This window comes from the organism of the source record quoted next, unplaced genomic scaffold, assembly GCF_019419815.1.
Source record: "Pyrus x bretschneideri cultivar Hongxiangsu unplaced genomic scaffold, Pyrus_bretschneideri_v1 Contig6, whole genome shotgun sequence".
Lineage (NCBI taxonomy): Eukaryota > Viridiplantae > Streptophyta > Magnoliopsida > Rosales > Rosaceae > Pyrus > Pyrus x bretschneideri.
The window spans coordinates 1092732-1113978 of NW_025999798.1; the positions used below are offsets into that span (position 1 = coordinate 1092732).

Genomic DNA, 21247 nt, shown 5'->3' on the forward strand with positions numbered 1-21247 from the left:
TTTTTAGTAAAAAGAAGCGCAACAAATGTTTTATAAATAAAAAAACGCTTGAAAGTGAATCATGTGAAAGCATATTATATGTGCTTCTGTAGTTTTGACATTAAGGGTTGTTTGGTGTTATTTTTAGAAGATTAAAAGCGCTTTCTAATAATAAAAAAAGACTCTGCGTTAGGGAAAAATTCTCAAAAGTGTTTCAAGCTAATAAACACACTTTTTGGAGATACACATATCACATGTTTTTTCAAAAATCCTTTCCAAGTGCTTTTATAATAAGCACTTAGATTTTTAACAAAGATTTCAATGTGTTATAATAAAAGCACTTCTCTCGAGCATTAGTGCTTTATAGATAAGCAATCTCAAACGAACAATAAATAGGCGGGATTCAAATAATTTTTGGGCCAGACTTTATAAGCAAACCAACACGTACCGATAAGCCATCCAAAAGGGGTAAAAATGGAAAAGAAGGATAAACGGATGAAATAAGGGAACTTCAACGAAAAACCACATTTTTACACTAAAAAGTCAGTCCTGATACTATTCACTTTACCCTTTATTTTGTCATTTTCGTTAAAACTCAAAGTTTTCAAACCCTTTTCATTAGTTTTCCTATGAAATAAATCAGTGCTTACACCTTAAAGCGCACGCTTAACAAAGCATGGCACTCCTGTAAACCTACCGCAAATTACATCCCAAGCCGCAGAAAACATGTTGTATGTATTGACGATGATAATATAAAAGATGTGATAGAAATATGATGGAGCATTTACTCTGGCTTAACTTAATTACAGCATTCGGAGAGTATCAGAATCTACAGCAAAGAAAACAACCCCTCCAACCCCTATGTTTACGCAAATGCCTCCGGTCAGCTTTCGCCATTCTAACCGGACTGTTGTTCCACTCGGACTGTAATCTGCATGCCAAAGAGGGAATATGAATGTGGTATCAGTTGTGTGTTCCAGGAACTTGATAGTGGTTAGAGAAACAAAAGGGAGGAAGGGGTTTGAGAGGTTACTCACACGGGGAAGGCAAAAGAGCGGGTGCTGGTGGTGCTGCTTTCTGATCGAAGGGAGACATTACCAGAATAGGGACCTGAGGCTACGAAATTCGAGAAATGACCAGCAGCTGAGAAACTCGCCTCTCCTAGACCGCGCTGAAATTGGAGTGGAGCATTCTGTGTATCAGCATTCACATCTTCCACCATGTATTGATATGAAATTTCAGGAGCTAACCAATGTTGAACCTGGCTTGAAACGACTTTGGAATAAGAGATGTCATCAACCTTGGATGTATTTGAAGTTTCGGGACATTGACAGATGCCATTCTCAGGGCACTCATCTCTGGCAATAGTTGGAGAAGCTGAACAATGTTGAACTTGGCTCCAAACAATCTTTGAATCAGAAATGTCATCATCAACCTTGGCCGTATCTAAAATATCGAGATTTTGACAGACACCAGTTTCAGGAAACTCCTCATTTCCAGTAGCCACAGGTGGTAAACAATGTTGAAAATGGCTTGAAACAAGCATTGAATCAGAAATGTCATCATCAACATTGGACATATTTCTAGTATCGAGATGTACACCATTCTCAGGACACTCTTCTCTTCCAGTAACCATGGGTGCTAAACACTGTTGAACTTGGCTGGGCACGACCTCTGAATCAGACATATTGTCGTTTTTGACATCATGATCATCATCATGTAAAGGCATATCGCAGACATTATTTTGATGGCTCACGTCTGTGGTAATGGATACATGTGCTGAAGCGTCGAAACCAGAAATAATGTTTCTGTTCTCTGCCTTTCTATCACCAAGAAGGCACTGTGATTCTTCAGCTGCAGAAACCAATACTTCCTTCTCAATATGGTTAGACGCTTCAGTTTCTGAAACCAAAGTAGGGCTCTCAGTCTTTGCTATTTCACTTGACACCTGCATTGAAACCACAGGAAACTACATCAAATTCCTACTTTCTTGTCTATAGCTTATATGCACAAGTATACTTTTCCCAAACATGAAGCTGAGAGTCTAACTTCCACTGACAGAATTTTTTTTGTTTGCTCGTAGCAAGTAAAACTGTCAGTAACGCTGCATAATCGCAGCATAAATATAGGTCATCGTTGCAACAGCCACTTAATGCGCACAAATGGAAATTTGCAAAAGCAGTCATCTTTTTCATTATTTATCCTATGAAGAATAATCTTTTACGCACAAATTAGTTTCCACTCTTACTGTTGCAGACATTAAAATATGCAACAATACAAACTTAGAGTTAGAGATATACCTGAATAGTCTCTTGTTCGGCTTCATTACTGTCCTCATTAAAAGACTTAGAGTGGGGGTTCCCTTCACCCAACTCTTGCACTGCCAGCACATTTGCAGGGGACGAAATTTCTTTGGACACGTCAATTGCAGTCTTCTCCGAATTTATAGCATCGCCTCTCTCCGTCAGATCCTTGGAATTGCAAGGAATGGAAAATCCCTTCTCTAAATCATTTTTTGTAATAGGTTTAAAGCCATCAGGAATGGTCGTAACGATATCCATTTGTTCTACAAGCATTTGCTTATTCTGATCCTCATCAGGAGATAAACAGGTGCAGCATGCCTTCTCATCCATGCCAGTTTCGACCCAGTTCTTGTCTTGGGAAGGCACTCCCTTATCAATACATATGTCCTTAATTGTATTACAACTGCTGTCTTTGTAACAAACTATCAATTCTGGAAGTTCACATTCTGTAACGCTTTTGTCCATATAATAATCCGATTCCTTCTCTAATGCTTCAAAATTTTCAGAAGAACGAGCATATGGTGACCCAAAACCCTTTACTGCTGCGTCTTCATTACTGTTTTCCAAATCATCCAGAGTCTTTAAGCAGTCAAAATTTGATACAGAAAAGCCATTTCTCATATACGGTACTTGACCAGCATCTTCTTCATTGTCCTCTGAACCACACGAAACCCTGTTCTGACTTTCCTTCATGGTCCAATTTATTGACTGTAATCCCGCAGTGTCCAAAGTAATGTCCTTGCAATTAAAAGGATTAGAATCAGGATTGTGGCTTATAGATAAGTGGCCAAACACTGGTTCTCTCTCTGCAAGACATCAAAACAAACCCTCAGTGCCAGAGAAACCTGAGCATTATGGCATTCATTTTCTACCTACTAAGAATACATTGCAGATGAGTATTATATAACTCTGAAACTATGTCATAAAAAGCTGAAATAGAGGCACAATCGAGAAAATAGCCCTACGCAACACAACATAAGATATCAAGATAAAACTACATGGAAGACTACAAAAGTTCATAAATAAGATGTCTGCTGCACCTGCAAGAGTTCAATAACAAAGTGGTCAAAACCAAAATGAAAAATAACCAGTGATTACCAAGTTTCATGGATTACATAGATTGAGGAAAGCCAGAGAAAGCTTCAAAGCTACGGCAAGGGATACTTTCAAGCATGGACCCTGCCCATTCAAATGCAATTTACAGAAGTTAGCAAAAAAATTCAATACAATCCCGCTTTGAAAAACTTCATAACAGGGAAGCTAAACAGAAACAAGGATGCTCAAGTTATAGAAATAAAACGCGAAGATTTTCACACAAATACAATCTCAAGATTAGGCACAAAATCTGAAAGATGTGTGAAAGCATACTTGAACCAATGTAAACAAAATGTTGGAGAAAAACAGGAGAGTCAACAAAAACTGTTAAATACTTGAAGAGAATCCCCAACTTATCAGGAAAATAAAATTGAAAGGGCTGCTAAACAACTCACGTCAATAATTAAAAGCCAGAAGTTTCCCACAACTACCTCTTTTTCTATACATTATTAAGGAAGGAATGGATTGATTAATGGTGGATTACAACATAGCAGCCCAAAGACCAACCTAAAGAAACAAAAGACAATTATCACAGCTGCCCCTCATGTGTAAACAAACAAACAACATCCAAGCATTACCCCATTAAGTGAGATCGGCTGTATAAATCCTACAAAGCCACTGTACTCGGTTTTGTGCTGTCTTTTGTAAACTCTAACTACTCAATATCTTTTCTTAAATCTCTTTCTAAGTCTTCCCATGTCTTCTTCATGTGTAAACAAAAACAACAGAAAATACAAATGCCACCCATCGAGTTTTTCATCACAGATAGGATAAAATAAAAAACAATACACACACATATATATATATATACATATTCATAGGAAAACAAAAAAGAGTATCAGAAATTGTAAAGCAAAACGTGAAGCCAAAAACGAGGGAGACAGAAATTGATAGTCAAAAAACTTTGGTAGACACCATGGAGCCCCAAAGTCAGTTCTCACCCTACAAAAAGACAAGGGGTAAAATGTCCCAACATTTTGAGACCCCAACAAAAAGTTGCAAACTTTCAACAGTTAAAAAATGAATATTAAAATCAAAAGTCTCAAGAGGCCTTTCCTTTAAAGATTCCCAGTTCTCAACCTACGAATTTGTCAGGCAACACACTCATCAGATCCAACTGGTTGGAATCCAAGGAAAAAAAAAAACAAAACCCCAGACTATGAAATCTACAGAAAACCCCAGATGGGCAAATTTGTAAAGAAAAAAACCCAAAAACAAAAGTTGGGGGAATAAGAAAGATCTAAATCCGATCCCAGAAGATAAAAATATTATAAGAAAGTAAGAAAGTACCTTTTTAATCTGGCGGTACAGAAACCAGCAGCTTTCTCTTCCTCTCTTCAGAAACAACTACAACCAGAAGAAAATAACCCCAAATGAAAAAGGATCAGTCCCAAAAAATCAAGTAAATTCAATCCAATTGAGAGCAACAAAAACCCATTTCTTATAATTTCAGATCGTAAAACCAGTATTAAATTCTGCAGAGAAATTGGCAGGGAGAGAGAGAGAGAGAGAGAATGAACCTTAGCTCCCAGAACAGAGAGAGAGAAATATTCTGTAGTTGAATTAAAGTTTCAATAAAAATGATTAATCAGAGAGCCAAAAAGGAGTAGGCTTTGGAAGAAAGTTTGATGAGAGAGAGAGGAGTGAGAAGAGAGAGATGAGAGAGAGTTCAAAGGGGAGTCAAAAATGGTTAAACGGATTTTATTTTCTTTTCTTCTTCTCTCCTAATTAATAGGCATTGGTTTCAGCATTTAATATCTCAATTCATTTCACCTCCTCACTTCTTACCTGTCAACCACTTTCCCTTCCGTCACCTTCCGTGAAAATCCCCGCAAAATTTTCCTTCCTTCCAAACAGACCTCACCGCCCCATGATCACGACACCGATCGCCAAACCCCGAGCTGAAAATAAGTAAAGGCCGGAACTTTGAGTCTTTGACTTGCCGGAAACTTGGGAATGTTAGGCTGTGTCACGGATCAGGGGAGCAGAGAATGCGGAGTCAAACTGCTTCTGCTCTGCAAACCAATTCGGTAGTCAATGAGCTCCTCTGTTTCTCTCTCTCTCTGTTTCTTTCTCTCTCTAGAGCCGATAGAAGAAGTCCACGATCGCTTCAGGGATCTTAAGTTCTTTTATTTTCTGGAGGTATTTATATAATATACTTCTGTGGGACCCAATTCGTTTCATCCTCTCCACTCTCAAAGTCTCTGTGTTGGCGATCACCAATTGTCAATTTTCTCTGATCAGACTCTGGGCGAGAAATCTGAGCCATTAAATCGATACGAAATACGGTTTATCCACTCCCAATAAGTCGTCCTTGTATGAGTTAAATTTAAGAAAAACTAATAGAAATGGTTTGAAAATTTTAAATTTTAATTTTAAAGACAAAATAAAAGATAAAGTAAATAGTATTATGATTAACTTTTTAGTACAAAAATCTGATTTTTCATTAAAATAAATAATACCGGAAACTTTTCATTAACTTCCCTTAAATCTAAGACCTCTTCTAAACAAATGAAGACCAAATCCTTGACTAGTTATGTGCAATGTGGGTCGAGTTTTAAAGGGCTCGTTGATATTACTTCGAGAATAACTAAAATTGGTTTCATCAAAAAACACATATAATTGTATTTAGCAAAAAAAGTTTCGTTTAAAAACAATCTCAAACGAGCCAAAGTTTGAAATTGCTAATGCGGGTTTGCGGTGCCGGGGATTACAACTCTGGGGAGTAATCTGAAAGGGAGCTTTTTACTTTCTGTCGTCAACTGTGTTTTGGTTGGCTGCTAGCACACGTGTAGGCGGAATGTGTACTTGCCAATGTGCGCCGGGGCGGGCCGGCGGGGGCGGCGGAACCGCAAGGCTGTCTTGTCGGTACTCGGCAAGATGGACGGAATTGATGCAAAAAGCAAAGGTGGTGTCACATCTAAAGAATGTATTGAATTCCATGCCAAATCGACGGCCATTATTTACTGAAATTGTGTTTGTCAATTTGGTACGATTGATATCGCATGCTTCACGGGATCCAAATCATCCCCAAAACTAATTGATCTTGCGTTCATCTTGGCCAGTCCGTATCCTTACAATGCATTTTTCAGGGTGTTAATGATACAAAATGGTACACTATATATTCATCTCTCTCTCTCTCTGTCTCTCTCTCTCTCTCTCCCCAATCCTACACATTAATGTACAAGTAGAAAGACATTTGAAAAATAATTTTTTTTTACTTATATAATGACACAAAGTGTAACGCTTCGTATTTTAAGTATGTTAAAAAATGTATTCATCAATACAAATGTTTCGATTTTGTAAACACATTGCCACCAAATATTCTATATAAAATAAAATAGTAATTAGAAGCCAAAAGATTACATAAAAACTGAACCTCTAGGAAAGGTGTTTTTTCCAAACCCAACAATTTAATTTTTTTTATTGTACTTGAAATACAAAAACATATGACTTACTATTTTACTTGAACTAAACCAGTATACATCAACCACCTCATTTGCCTTATTAAAGTACCCCTAAAAAAAAATATATATATATATACACACACACACACACACATACACACGACGTGATTTGTGTTTTAAGTACCTCTGAAAATTTATCCTTCGAGACCAAAACACAAGCATCAACTGAGCAGCTAGCAATAGCAAGCAAGCAACATGAAAACAGATCGATGTTTCCTTGAGAATAATAGTCCTAGGACTCTAGTACAACTGCAACTACGAGAGGATATGGATTTGTTGGTGAATCTCTAACTGCACCAATATTGATATTGATATTAATATATGGAACAAGTAGCTACGCTATCTAGTGAGTTTGTTAGGATACGTGCATGCATGCAGGCGTATCTGATAAGGAAGTCAGTCGGTGGATTGATCTCACTAGTTTTTGGCATTGCTCTCAAATCTGGTCAAGCAAATGTACGGATTATAAGATTAATCCTGCATGTCATCTCACGGATTAGAATGATCAAGTAGGTATAGGGTAGGTAACGCCTTCATCCTTTATAAGCATTAAGCAACGAGGTGATGATTTTAAACAATTTTTATGACTATAGAATAGTGACTCATATTTTTGGCAAAGATGATCCTATATTGATTTATATATACACAGTTTCGATAAATAAGTACGAAATTTTGTGAATCAGTTGAGTTTTGAGTATCTATATCCTAGTATTGTTCATATATTTCCCATATGGCCCGCACTAGCATTGCACACATCATCAGTTAACAGATTTTGTAATGGCAGGTGGTACATAGCTACAAAACACAAATTTTGGATGGTAAGTTGTAAAATATTGTAATTCAGGTGGTATTTGGCACTATTTGCACATTTTTCTAAAAGTTCAGGTAGTATTTCTTATACATACATACATATATATATATATATTCCCACCCATTACATGCAATTTCTTTATTATTTATTCAATTATTTAAAAAAAATTGGCCTGGATCGCATCGGATGCATGCATATGTATCAGTTTAAAGGGCTTTACATTTAAATATCACTGCATGTGTGTCAGTTTATTATTACATGGGGATTCCAAAACTCTCCTTTTGCTTAACTTCTTTAATTTGTATTTTTGTTTTGTGAGTTTCTTTGCTTTTTATGTTTTTATTTTTTGTTCTGCATATTGCTTCTATTTTTTTTATTTGTCACTACTGCATATGGCCATATGGGAATCCCAACTGAATTCTCATGAATTATAAATTTATAGGTAGGTAAACCATGATGGAAGTAACAGTATCCAATGTGCGTTTGCATTTGCAATATTAAATATTTGGGAGTTCAACTTCTTCTATGTCGTTCTCAAGGAAGGAAACCTAAATAAAATATGACTCATGCATCTTTTTGTTGTCTTCATGCAATGGAGCCCCAAATGGAGTGTTGGGAGAATATTTCTGTGTGTATTTTTATTTTCCTTACCATCTGTTAATATTTTTGCATATTTGCGGATGTGTGTGGTTCTGTCGTCTACCATCATCCAACCATCACTAAGGCTTGCTGCACCACTTCCACGCCGCCGTTCCATCGCCGACAGACTGCAGCGCCATCGCACCGCCTTGCTGAATGTTTCGTCTTACATGGATAAACAAGATTTTCAATACTACAGTTTAATCATTCCAAAGCCCATGATCCATGGATATATCAGTGGGAAGTTTTCTGCAACTCCCCGAGGCTAGATTCAGTTTCCACCTTGCAAATAAGTTGGTCTCGTATTATATAATATGACATTTTGTATTACAATTGGAAGTGCAGTGGTGTATGTACTCAATGGCAAAGAGAACGCATATTCGATATGGCGGTGCGGCAAGACGGAAGTGGAGCAGCGAGACGGCCGAAGTGGAGCTGCAAGCCTTGGTGATGGGAACGATGGTGCGACTTGCGACCGCAAAGTTTGGGAACGATGGTGCTGGACTTTTGATCAATTAGGTTTTAAGTGTTCTTATTTTCTTCCTAAAATTAATTAACCCTCAATTACTTTTTATCGAAATAATGTAATTAAATCCAAGTTGGAATTGAGTAGTTAAATTTTAATGCCATGGCAAACGCTACTTAATTTGGTACTCAAATTTGGTGCACAAGTTTGATACCCGAAGCAATAGTATACAATCTAAAATTGTAACAGAAAAGCTACACTGAGTCAATTATACAAATGAACAGATGGACCAACGTTAGTCTCTCTTTTTTAATAATAAAAAAACTTTTCTGTTAGCAGCTGGAGGCCGGAGAGTTCAGTCACCATTCAACGAAAACAAATCACAAGAGAAAAATGGGAGTCAATAGCTTTTAAAGCTTGTACACCTTCATGAATAATATCTCGCCATAACTATAGTTATATAAATGTATATATGTGCATGCAAACCAAATTTTCAAACTTAAGTTTGTTGAAAATGTTCTGTGCTTGGACTAAGAACACGAGATTTGATTTCCACGCCAAACTTAATTAATAAATAATTGTCATGTAATATAATTAGGGATGACTGAATGATTAATCATAATGTAATCGTTCACATTTAGTCAATCGAAGAATTTATAAACAAGGCAAATCTAAGAGTGAAATTAAATAGGAATTCTCTTTAGTTTTTATAACAATACTAACTAGTTGGAGTTGCTGTCATAATGGGTCATGGGATGCAACTACCATGCAAATATATTATGAGAATATATAATTTCATACTTATAACTTACAATCACGATCAACTTTTTTCGTCAAACATCAACTACTTATTCTTTTTAATGGTCACACAATTTAACTATATTTATAAAAACAGATTGACTTTTTTTATATTAATCATCTCGGTTCTTGTAAACCGTACATAACGTATCAATGAGGGTTTGTTGAGATAGTGATGATATCGTTATCCTTATTAAACCAACGTTTAGATTCGAGTCTCACTTCTGGTAATCTCTTTTAGTAAGTGATTTGTAAAAATTAAAAAAAAAACTAAGACCCCCTCTGTAAGTCCTCAAAAAAACTTGTGATATGTCGTGGCCCTGAAATTGGATAACTTCCCCTCTCCCTAATGAGAAATGATGTTAAAAGTCTGTTTGATATAACCTTTAGCTTTTTATTTTTTGTGTTAGTGATATAGGGGTAATACGTACATAGACAAAATGCATAAGTCATACAATAAGAATTGAGCCAGCTACGATTATATATTGAACTTGCAACCATTGAAATCAAATTTGAGATTTTCATTTATAAGTGGCAAGATTATCTTTAAAATTGAAGTATTATGTTTAAGGAAAGCTGTATTTATAATTTTATATACATGAAATAATAAGGTACCCCAAATTCAGTTCTTAACAATTCAAATAAGAAGAACAACCACTATTGGCGTTACCTCTACCAACATGACTATATAAGTAGTACTTTTTTTTTTATTTTTTTAAATCAGTTAGTGGCTTCACCACGACAATCCCTTTTAAGAGCCAGAGAAACAATATTTCTATTGTTCCATGAGCAATCATTTCATACCAATTTCCCTACCTATACAAATTAATTCCACCAAATTAATTAATAAAAACACCTTTAGTTTGGACCACAAATCTATCAATTCTCTCGTTTTAGTATGAACTTAAATCTACTCTCCGACATGACCAGTACCAACAATTCCACTAAAAATACAACACGTCGTATACATACAGAACAACAAAATCTGGTACAAGATTGCGTGCCGAATTTTCTTCCAATCAAACATTAAATTCATAGAGTTCCCACCAAACTATGCTATATAATCATAAAGATAAAACACTATGCATGCATGCATATGTGTCCAGTTCTACATGCATTCGTTATTACCGAGATTCATAACTTCAGTGATAGAACACCTTACTCTAGCACCAACACAAGAATCTGACTCTCGTTCTTCTCATGTCTAGCCGCTAGACGATGGAGGATACTTACGCGACCACCATCAAATAAATTAAATAAAAGAAGCATATCTATTTCTGAACGGCAAATAAGCTTATATCCCAGAAGACAATAACAATTTTTTTTGTGTTTCTACCCGAGTTGCGTCTCCCCAAGAATATAACCCCTACAAATGTGAAGGTGACATGGTCCCAGGAGGCCAAAGTTTCCAAATCAAGCACCAACCCTTCACATTAATATTTTATATTTATATATACTTATCACCTTATAGGAAGTCTTTAAAGGAAGAGATCTCCATTTTTTTTTTTTTTATGAAAATGGGGATTAGTTGTGAGGTTTACACTACATTGAATTTTAACGATCTGAACCCTTTATTTTTCAAATTGCACCTCATAGATCATTCTTACAAAATATTAGTCAAATCGAAAATATTTAAGACATCTAATTGGGTTCAAAGAAATTAATGAATACTTTGTTATATAAGAAACAATGAAATTTTATCTTGATGATTAAATAGGCAAATGATTTCGGATTGAATTGAATTTTTGCAAGGATGATCTATGAATTGAGACTTATAAAATAAACAGTTTGGATCGTTAAAGTTCAATATTGAGTGGGCTCACACCTAATCCCCATTTTTTTGAAAAAAAATTTAGAGATCCTTTTGCATAAAGAGCCTGTCACCTTATATATAGGAAACATTTAAGGGAAGGGATCCCCATTTTTTTTATTTATAAAAATAGGGATTAGTTGTAAGGTCCACGCCACATCGAACTTTAACTATCCGAACCTTCTATTTTTCAAGTTGCACCTCATAGATCATCCTTGCAAAATATTAGCCAAATCGGAAATGTTTAAGACATCTAATTGAGTACATAGAAATTAGCGATACTTTGTTATATAAGAAATAATGAAATTTTATCTTGATAATTAAATATGCAAATGATTTTGGATTGAATTGAATTTTTGTAACGATGATCTATGAATCAAGACTTACAAAATAGACGGTTCGGATCGTTAAAGTTCGATGTGGAGTTGGCCCTTGGATTGTTGACTTCTCCTACGTGATGAACTATGGAAAGCAATGACCTGGTGCTGCATACTCGATCAGGCGATCTGTGATGGCATTGGATTGCATTCTTACTAATTATCTTTTTAATACTTAGGGTTCTTAAAGACTTTGTATATCTCTCTGTCCTTGCGTGATTAAAAAAATTTAACATAAAATATGCATGATTCAAAAAAGTTGACATAAAATAAAAATATGCTGTGGAAAAAGATTCTCGCCAGATTTTTTTTAGGAATTTTAGAGATTTTGTGATCGTGACCGTTTATCGTATATCGTGCTCTCAGAAATCATTTCAAAATTTAAAATTTAAAATTAAATATAAATAATACCTAAAGAAAACTGACTGTACGATATATGATGAACGATCATGATCACGAGATCCTTAAAAAAAGAATATGGCGGGAATCCTTTTTCCAATATGCATGCTTCAAAGTAGTTGACACTTGGCATTCTACCATAAGAAGCAAAAATTAGGTGGAAACTTGCGGATAAATGTTCTACATACGCTGTATCTTCTAACTAATACCCTTTTCTCAACCAAACCATATTTATGAAATGAGAAATGCTAAGAAGATTCTCTTAAAAATATAACTCTCCACAAACTTCACTATCTATTTTTGGGCACAATTTTCGTACCAACATTATAAAATATTATATCAAAAACATGAAGTGGCAAAAAATTCATGAACAGTCTCACTTTTAGAGAGTCTACTTCATGCATATTGGAAAAAGGATTCTCGCCAGATCCTTTTTTTAGGAATTATAGAGATTTTGTGATCGTGACCGTTTATTATATATCGTGTTGTCAGAAATCATTTTAAAATTTAAAATTAAATATAAATAATACCTAAAGAAAACTGACCGCACGATATACGATGAACGATCACGATTATGGGATTCCTAGAAAAAGAATCCGGCGAGGATCCTTTTTCCAATATGCATGCTTCAAAATAGTTGACACTTGGCATTCTACCATAAGAAGCAAAAATTAGGTGGAAACTTACAGATAAATGTTCCACATTAGCTGTATCTTCTAACTAATACCCATTTCTCAACCAAATCATATTTATAAAATGAGAAATGCTAAGGAGATTCTCTTAAAATTATAACTCTCCACGGACTTCATTATCTATTTTTGGGCATAATTTTCATGCCAACATTATAAAATATTATGTCAAAAACATGAAGTGGCAAAAAACTCATAAACAGTCTTACTTTTAGAGAGTCTACTTCGCATTCTTAAAATGGAATAATTACTTTGTTTTTCGTTTCCAATTATTCAACTTTTGTGTTTTGGCCGCTGAAGGGGGTGAAAGGAGAGAAAAGAAGAAAAAAAAAAAAAACAGAATGAATGAATGAAAGAAACTTAACATAATTTTTTGTTTTCGTTTGTATGCCTTTCCTTGTATGTTTATTCTACAACCGTATATACTACCATCCTTCCCCCTTTTCTTATCTCCATTCCCCGAATCCCAAACACAAAAAGTAAAAACTAAAACAAAACGATCATTACACGAAATCTTAATCATTATTAAAGTAAAAAACACAAATATTTTGTCAAACTCACTCCATCATGATCATCACTATCGTCAAAAGAGAAAAAAGAAACTTGCAGCTCAAACTTTATAGTTGACTCCCACCTAAAAAATGAGGAAAATGTTCCCACTTGGGCTGTCTATGTAAGACTAAATATAGGCTTGACAAACCCTAATTTTATTGCGGTGGTTCATGCATGCTTTGGCAAATGGCATTAATAATCACTAATTGACAACATAGAGAAACTTCATCACGTAACCACACTGATGGAGACTAATCCGGCCCTTCAGACCAAGGAATGGTTTATTCACAAAAGCCATGACTGCTTCTTTATTTCAATATATTTTAGGGTCTCAAAGGTGAGAAGAACTCCAATGCAGGAGTGTCACGGTAACAGTATTTAAAACAATTTATGCATTGCTATGTCTAGGAATTAAAATGCATAATAATACATAATTAACTTGAGATGTCGCCACACGGACAGTAGTATTAACTATTAAGTAACTCTTCCGAAAAGCAAGGCAAGGGCTTTGGTCTTTTAGTTTCTTCTTGCGTTGGGTTTTCATAATTTTCATTAACTTCTGGCTCCACTGAAGCCTCAAATCCAAAATTACATCACATCACAACGACAAACTGATTTGAAAAAAAAATATACATATTTCATTCATAATTCATATTTGCTTCCTGCTTCATTTACCATTTAGCAACAGCCATAATCTGTGTAGTAAAATTGGGTTAAAATCGAACTATATATGAATGGGATTCATCAAATCTAGTAGAAATCGTTGGGTTTGCCAATTTTGATGTTCTGCTCGCCTAGGAAAGCCGTTATAGCATTCTTTTGCCAGCTTTTGAAACTCCTGCAACGAACAATCAAAAAGTCGTATAAGATAACTTAGCAATAATACTTCTACAAAAGGATCCAATCCCTGCAATCAATGGTCGTTGGCTTGCATAAGGGTTCTAGCCTTCTAACTTCTTGTGTTTCGCACAACAATTTTCGGCATATAAAATGTTTGACGTGCAAGTCACATCTTAAAACAAACCTAACTTACTTCTGATCAAGATGAGCTACAACTTCCCCACCAGGGAAAGCATACTGGGTAGCCTCAAATGCTGCTTTGATCGATTGTTTCCAAGTTCCACCAATGTCTTTCGTATCTTTTGCATTTGTTTCTGCTTTGGACTGGTTTGGATCTTCCATCGGCAAGGAATAACCCGAAAGTAGATGGCCTACCCACACACCGTCTTTCCTGTACTTGCAAAGAATGGGACTATTTTCACGGAGTAAACCAAATCTCCTCGCTATATCTACCATCAATATTTCTATATAACATATCAAATCAAGACAGCATGCAGACTAGTATACGATATTCACAGAATGTGACTTTCACATGTAAAAAAAAGGTAAATGCAACACACTCATTTGATAGAGATGGAAGAGGAAGCAAGAAGGGGCTGGGAGGGTAATGCAGGACTTAGTACTGGTTTGGTACTGAGGAGCTTTTATAAAAAGTGGGTATTAAAAAAAGCTGAGCTCAAAAAAGTGTTTGTAAACACTTAAAAACAGCTTATTTTCACAGTTTTGGATGAAAAAAAGCTGAAAACGTGAAGCAGCAAAAATAAGCTTATTCTCACAGCACAGTAGAATCAGTTTTTTTTTCAAAGCACATCAATACCAAACCAGCCTTAGGGGTGTTGCGGAAGCTGCAGAGACAGAGAAAAGGAAGGAGTAAGCAGATCAAGCCCGAAGTTCCGAATGGGATGAAGAAAGTATCATCTATAGTCTGGTAATCCCATTCGTTTTTAGCAGACTCATTTATCATATTTACTTTGACACGATCAATCAAAATGAAGAGTTTCAGTTCACAGTTAATAAGTTATGCATCAAACCGCACATAGAAGGAAACAAAGAACAAAGCTGGATGCCATGCCACATTGCCACTAAGAAAACAATGCTATATATTTGAAAGAAAATGGACTAACTGTAAAGTGACTATAACTTACAGAACTATATCCATATGCCGAGGAGCATAATGTCCACCGCCCAATCCAAGAAGAACTTTATTGTTATCCTTCTCCCTAGAGCGCCAATAATATAGAAAATGAAGTTAGAGAAGCATCAAACCTTGGTTAAAATTGCAAACAAAGACATGAGCTTTTCATGAAAATCAATATACCCGTTCCAGTTTCCAACAGCAGCTTCCCCTCCAAGCCCAAGTCCTTCCCAAACTAACTGCAAGCACAGAAATTGCCACCAATTTATTCTCATGAGTTGTTTGTTCTATTAAACTTTATAAGCTCAGGGAAAACCAGAAACATTACGAAGAGAGGAAAAGTATTTGTTAAAAAAAAACAACAGTAGGACGTATCAATGACTTGCTCAAATCATTGAAATTGGTAGTTGTCTACTTAACTAGAGCCATAACTTGTGCTGCATCCTGCCTCTTCCAGTACTCATCCGTGCTGCCTGTATCATCCAAGTAACATCAAAAACAAGAAACCATCACATGCATGGTAAAAAATACGAAAAACCATGTCACATATAGAAGCTTCAGACTGAGCAGTTACAACGCTACATTTAGCGGAAGCAGTAAACTTTACCCTTTGAACAAAATAAATCAATCCTACAAACTGATCACCAAAAGGTATAAAAAATATCTTCATACGTTCGCTAAAAATGCATCGGAGCAAACATTCACACTACGCAACCGAAAATATGTATAATTCTCCCTTCCAAACCGAAAAAAAATAACACCATGCAATATAATTCCACAACTGAAAAGCATAAGAGCAATCGGGTTCATCAAAAACTCACCAATCTCCAAGAACAGAGTAGATGTATTCGTGACCGGTCCATGATGTGTACCCTCCAAAGTAATCTACATTCAAACACGCAAAGCACTATAAAATACAACACACATTTCCACAAACGGAAGATGAACATATAAAATGGAGGGCAAGAGAGTGAGAAACCTCGAACTCAGGAACCAAGTTGTGGGCTTGAGCAAGCTTTTTCAGGTGCCGGAGCCAGGGACCAATGCGGGGGCTCGGCGGCGCAGCCCAACCGGGCTTTCCGCCTTGCGGTCCAGCCTTGCCTTCACGTAGATGAGGGATCCCGATCGGGTGCACGGTCAGTGCCGGCCGGTTGGAGACGGCGGTGTGTTTGCTCAGAAATATCACCTCGTCGACTCGCTCGCCGGTGGCCTCCTCCCACCGCTTGTCCAAGTCGTCTTCTTCCACAATTCCCCTACCGTGCAGCAAAACCCTGACTCCTCCTCCTCCTCCGTTGACAAACCCCTTCATGTCCTGTTAATTAATTCGTTAATCATGATTAGCGATAGATAGTGTTAATTACGGGTTAATTGGTGATCAAGGAAGGTCATTGGCAAACCTGTAAACAGGAAGGGGAGGGGTCCCAGCCGGGCATGGCTAGGAGGGCATTGGCCGGGTTGACGGAGGCCGGGTCGGTAGTCGTCGCCACGATCAGCGTCACCATCTTCTTTGTCGTTTTTGTGGCTGCGTTGCAAAGGGGAAAGAAGCTTTGTTTACTATTTTCCCGCGGCTGGCAATGAAGTGGGATATCGCCTTAAAAGTGGTGCCGTCCGCTGGTTTTAAAAGGTGGTGTCGTCCGCTGGTTTTAAAAACGACATCAAGAAAGCACACTGATTAAGGGAATAAGTGTATTTAAATAATTGAAAATGTGTTTAGAGAAAATATTTTTAAGTTCTAAAAGCATTTAAAGTGCATTTTACTAAAAAAAAGTTAATTTTGTATTTCTTGTTGAAAGCATTTTTAAGTATTTTTCCATAATGCATATATGTTTTTAAATTCTAAAAACATTTGAAGTACTTTTTACTAAAAACATTAATTTTCTTCACCAAAAAAAAAACATTAATTTTGTGTTCCTTATTGAAAACACTTCAAGTGTTTTTTCAGAATTAGGAGATGTATTCAATCGGAATTTTAAGGTATTTTAATTCTTTTAATGAATATAAAGGTATTCAATCAGGATTTGAAATGATTTCCTGAAATTCAATGTGTATATTTCAAGATTGTTTATTAAAATCCTTAAAAATCTGATATATTCAATTAAAATTTTAAATAAATTTATAACATTCTAAATGTATTTAATTAGAATTTGATTTTCAAGAATTTGAAAAAAAGTTGAGGAGTTAAAGGAAATTTGAGAAATTCACTACTGTATTTTAAGCATCTATATCACATCTTCTCATGAAATTTCGAGAAAATTGAACCAAAATTTTACATAAAATCTCTAAAAATCAATTAAACTACTTAAAAATTTTACATGAAATTTCTACAAATCAAATTCCTAATTGAATACACATCTCTTAATATGCAATTTTACTAAAATTTAATTTTAAAAATATTTTATCTCAAACCGTCGTTTAATACATTTCCCAAACGGGACAGACGTTGAAGTTGCAGCGCTTATCTCTGGCGACGGCTCTCAAACCCCACCGCCTCCACTCCAGTCAGTCTCTCTCTCTCTCTCTCTCCTGTTTCTCCTGAATTTTTATTTCCAAATAGGCTCTTCGTTAATTTACATTGAGAGAGTAATTGGCTCGCTCACAGTAACAAACACGACGTCGCAGAGCGTACCGAAAATGGCGACGACGATGAGCACTGAATCCTCCTCCATGAAAGACGCCTTCTCCAAACACGCCGATTACCTCAACAATCTCGTAAATCCCTGATTTAATGTCCCCCAATTTGCAGCACTGCGAGCGATTTCAAGGGTTTTACAATGTGAGTTTTTACCTGTATTGTTTGTAGAACGACAAGCGGGAAAGGGTCATAAAAGCAAGTCGCGATATCACCATTAACAGCAAAAAGGTCATCTTTCAGGTCCACAGGTAAGAAAGCTGCCGCCTTTTGCTTCAAAATTTGTTACTGTTTTCTGGGTGTTGGATTTTGGGTTTTTTTTTTTTTTTTTTTTTTTTTAAAATTTTGTTTTATCATCATTGAAATGTTGTTGCTGTGGAATTTGAACTTGAACAGAATCAGTAAACACAACAAAGAGGAAGTTCTGCAGAAAGCCGAAAAGGATTTAGCAGCTGTGACGGATCGGTACATTTCCCGACTGGTTAGAGAGCTGCAGGGGACTGATTTTTGGAAGCTGAGACGAGCATACTCACCTGGGGTGAGTGTGGAACTCTCCTGCTTCTGCTTCTGCTTTCAGTCTTTTGAAATTTCGGGTTTCGGTTATACCTGGTTAATTCACTTATCAATTTATGCTTGGAGTTGTGCAGGTACAAGAATATGTTGAAGCTGCAACCTTTTGTAAATTTTGCAGGACTGGGACTCTTTTAAGTCTTGATGAGATAAATGCCACCTTGCTGCCACTCAGTGATCCGTCTCTTGAGCCGTTGCAGATCAATGTACTCGACTATCTTCTCGGGGTATTTTCTTCAACTTCGCTGTTACATTCTTTTTGTGAAGAAGGAAACTATTGGCCAGTTGATTAGTTGAATAAGGTTTTGGGATTAAGCGGACTGAATTCATTGTGTTAGTTTAACACAGGGACACACACATGTTGACATGTATACATACATATATTGGGAAGTGATGTTTTTATGCACCTATTAGATTTAACAAGAGCTTTCGTATAAACACTTGCTACATCCATTTCTCAACGACATATATCCATAGGCAGAAAAGCGGGTTGAAGGAGATCATGTTACGTATTCGAATGTTGGGAGGGTCTGCTAGGGTCTTCGTACCTACTATGAATAGAGAAAACTTTCCCCATTGTCCTCACTAGCAGCCCAGGTCTTTCCATTCCTAATGTGGATGTTGTGGAATTATCTACTGGTTCTCGTCCACTTACGGTTGACCTCGCCCCCCACTACAGCAGTAGCGCTGGCATGTAATAAGTTTCTAACTAAGGGTTGTTGTACTATAGCTTGCAGACTTGACCGGAGAGCTGATGCGGTTGGCAATTGGTCAAATTTCAGATGGAGAACGTGAATTTGCTGATAAGATATGCAAGTTTGTGCGTGAAATTTACAGGGAACTGACCCTTGTTGTCCCACTTATGGATGATAGCAGTGACATGAAGCTGAAAATGGATACAATGATTCAAAGTGTAATGAAGATAGAAAATGGTATGTTTCGATGACCGAATCTGATAATTATATTTGAGTTCATGCTTTAGCATACTGCTATATAATAAAGATTTGAATATTAGGAATAACTAATAAAATGATAAAACAGGGAAATTTTCTACTTCCAGTTTGTGAATTGGAACAAATTTGGCGTCCTTGAATTCAAGAATAAGTACTTTGAAACTTCAAAAAACATTTCAGAAGTTGTAATCAACCGTAACTAAATTCTGAATTCATATTATGGTCTTAAATCGTGATTCTATCAATTTTGCGTGTATACTAGCATATAGCCCTAACAGCTTCTTAATTCTTCTTTGTAAAAGTTTTATCACTCTTTATTTTTTCTCCCAAAAGAGAGTTTTTAATAACTTGAGATCTTTCTGTAGCTTGCTTTGGTGATCATGTGAGAAGATCAGAGTATATGCCACTACCTGGCTCTGACGATCAAACTTCGTTCTTATTGGCAGTGCCCGATGTTGAAATATGATGCAACTCGTGATCATTACGTTCTCATTCTTACCGCTTAAGTACTTATATTACGTGTGTTCTAATTAACTAAGGAGAAAAGTTCTTGATTTCGACAGGGAAAGGTTAGGATTTCAAGGAGCGTATATGGGCACCTGCATTATTGTTCGGATGTATTGCGGTTCATCATCATTATCTTGTGGTCGCTGCTTGATGAACAATTCCTGCGTATGTTTTCTTAGTAAATCTGTAAGCTTTAAAATTTCTTCTCTTTGTAAATTTATGGGGATTAGATTTGTAGAGCTTGGAGCGAAACCCTTTCACACGAGGTTCACTTGCGATTTATGTGCATGGTTAGTTCGGCGAACCATGAGGGAACACTGATGCAGCTGTCTGACGCAGCTGTTGTACGTACTAAGGCCTTAAATATATAACCATATGGCATAAAACTACGAACATAAGACATGGACACATGTAGCTATGTCAAATGAATGGTGTACCTGACGGACTTTGACCTGTTGCGCCATTTTCGCTACCTACCTGCAAGAAGCCACGATGAGCCGCAGTTTTGTATTGAACTCACTAGAAATATATATTGTCGTTGCATTCATGTGAGTTGAACATATCGATACCTCCTCCGACCAAGTGTCGTTAAATCATGTAATCATGTGCATTTACCTTGCCACTTGAGGAGATGGACTTGTGCTTCTGATGTTGCATGTAATTTTCATCCTTGGCCACTAGGCAAGAATTTACGATTACAATCAATGTCAATTGGACTACTCTTAATGTCACAAGTTGTTGGGTGTTGGGTATGAAAGTACACATAAACAGGAACGCCAAAATGACGGTGTTACAAATCTCTCTTTCTTTGTCATATTACTCTTCTTTGTTTTTCTTCTTCTTGGTGTTTTCTAACTACAACATTCCACCGCAAGAATTAGTGTATTATTTAGATTCCCTATATTTTGATATTGAGAAGCCAATTGAGATCCATTTCGAATTTCTGTGTCCGGAGTCCAATTATTCTAAAACATGGATCACTTAATTTCAATCATACGGCCTTTATTAGTTCATTCCACTAACTCATCTTACAAAATTTCAATCATACGGCCTTTATTAGTTCATTCCACTAACTCATCTTACAAAATTTCAAAAATTTAAACCACCCGAATCTCTATTTCTCTTTTGAACAGCTAGATTTCGGAGTCCTTTAGTCCATTCCACTGACTTGTCTTACAAAATTTCAAAAATTTAAACCGCCTGGATCTCTTTTTCTCTCTTGAACAAT

General features: G+C 36.3%; 3 protein-coding genes across 7 annotated transcripts; 1 reads left to right on the plus strand and 2 right to left on the minus strand.

Annotated features, from left to right (window-relative positions):
• Window positions 1-741: 741 nt before the first annotated feature.
• LOC103947290 lies at window positions 742-5505 on the minus strand. Of its 4 annotated transcripts, none has more exons than XM_009358185.3 (6): window positions 5166-5505; window positions 4668-4724; window positions 3398-3461; window positions 2280-3088; window positions 1017-1927; window positions 742-910 (listed from the first exon to the last, which is right to left on the minus strand). In XM_009358185.3, the coding sequence occupies exons 4-6, from the start codon at window positions 2973-2975 to the stop codon at window positions 802-804; spliced, it is 1716 nt and encodes a 571-aa protein (XP_009356460.2). In that variant the 5' UTR covers window positions 2976-3088; window positions 3398-3461; window positions 4668-4724; window positions 5166-5505; the 3' UTR covers window positions 742-801. The 4 variants fall into 4 exon arrangements, with proteins under 4 accessions (XP_009356460.2, XP_009356457.2, XP_048427835.1 ...); XM_009358182.3 differs by having other exon boundaries at window positions 3381-3461; XM_048571878.1 differs by lacking the exon at window positions 5166-5505 and adding an exon at window positions 4898-5088.
• Window positions 5506-13917: 8412 nt separating this feature from the next.
• On the minus strand, window positions 13918-16919 carry LOC103947289 (D-aminoacyl-tRNA deacylase). Its single transcript, XM_009358181.2, has 8 exons — window positions 16758-16919; window positions 16340-16672; window positions 16182-16245; window positions 15781-15833; window positions 15544-15599; window positions 15371-15445; window positions 14419-14616; window positions 13918-14223 (listed from the first exon to the last, which is right to left on the minus strand). Exons 1-8 carry the CDS (start codon window positions 16860-16862, stop codon window positions 14136-14138), a joined length of 972 nt encoding a protein of 323 aa, XP_009356456.2. The 5' UTR covers window positions 16863-16919; the 3' UTR covers window positions 13918-14135.
• An 807-nt stretch (window positions 16920-17726) lies between these two features.
• LOC103947288 (translin-associated protein X) lies at window positions 17727-20666 on the plus strand. 2 transcript variants are annotated; one of them, XM_009358179.3, is made up of 8 exons: window positions 17727-17858; window positions 17960-18069; window positions 18161-18240; window positions 18386-18527; window positions 18637-18786; window positions 19290-19491; window positions 19878-19979; window positions 20076-20666. In XM_009358179.3, exons 2-7 carry the CDS (start codon window positions 17992-17994, stop codon window positions 19976-19978), a joined length of 753 nt encoding a protein of 250 aa, XP_009356454.2. In that variant the 5' UTR covers window positions 17727-17858; window positions 17960-17991; the 3' UTR covers window position 19979; window positions 20076-20666. The 2 variants fall into 2 exon arrangements, with proteins under 2 accessions (XP_009356454.2, XP_009356455.2); XM_009358180.3 differs by having other exon boundaries at window positions 17730-17858; window positions 17980-18069; window positions 19878-20666.
• The last annotated feature ends 581 nt before the right edge of the window (window positions 20667-21247 follow it).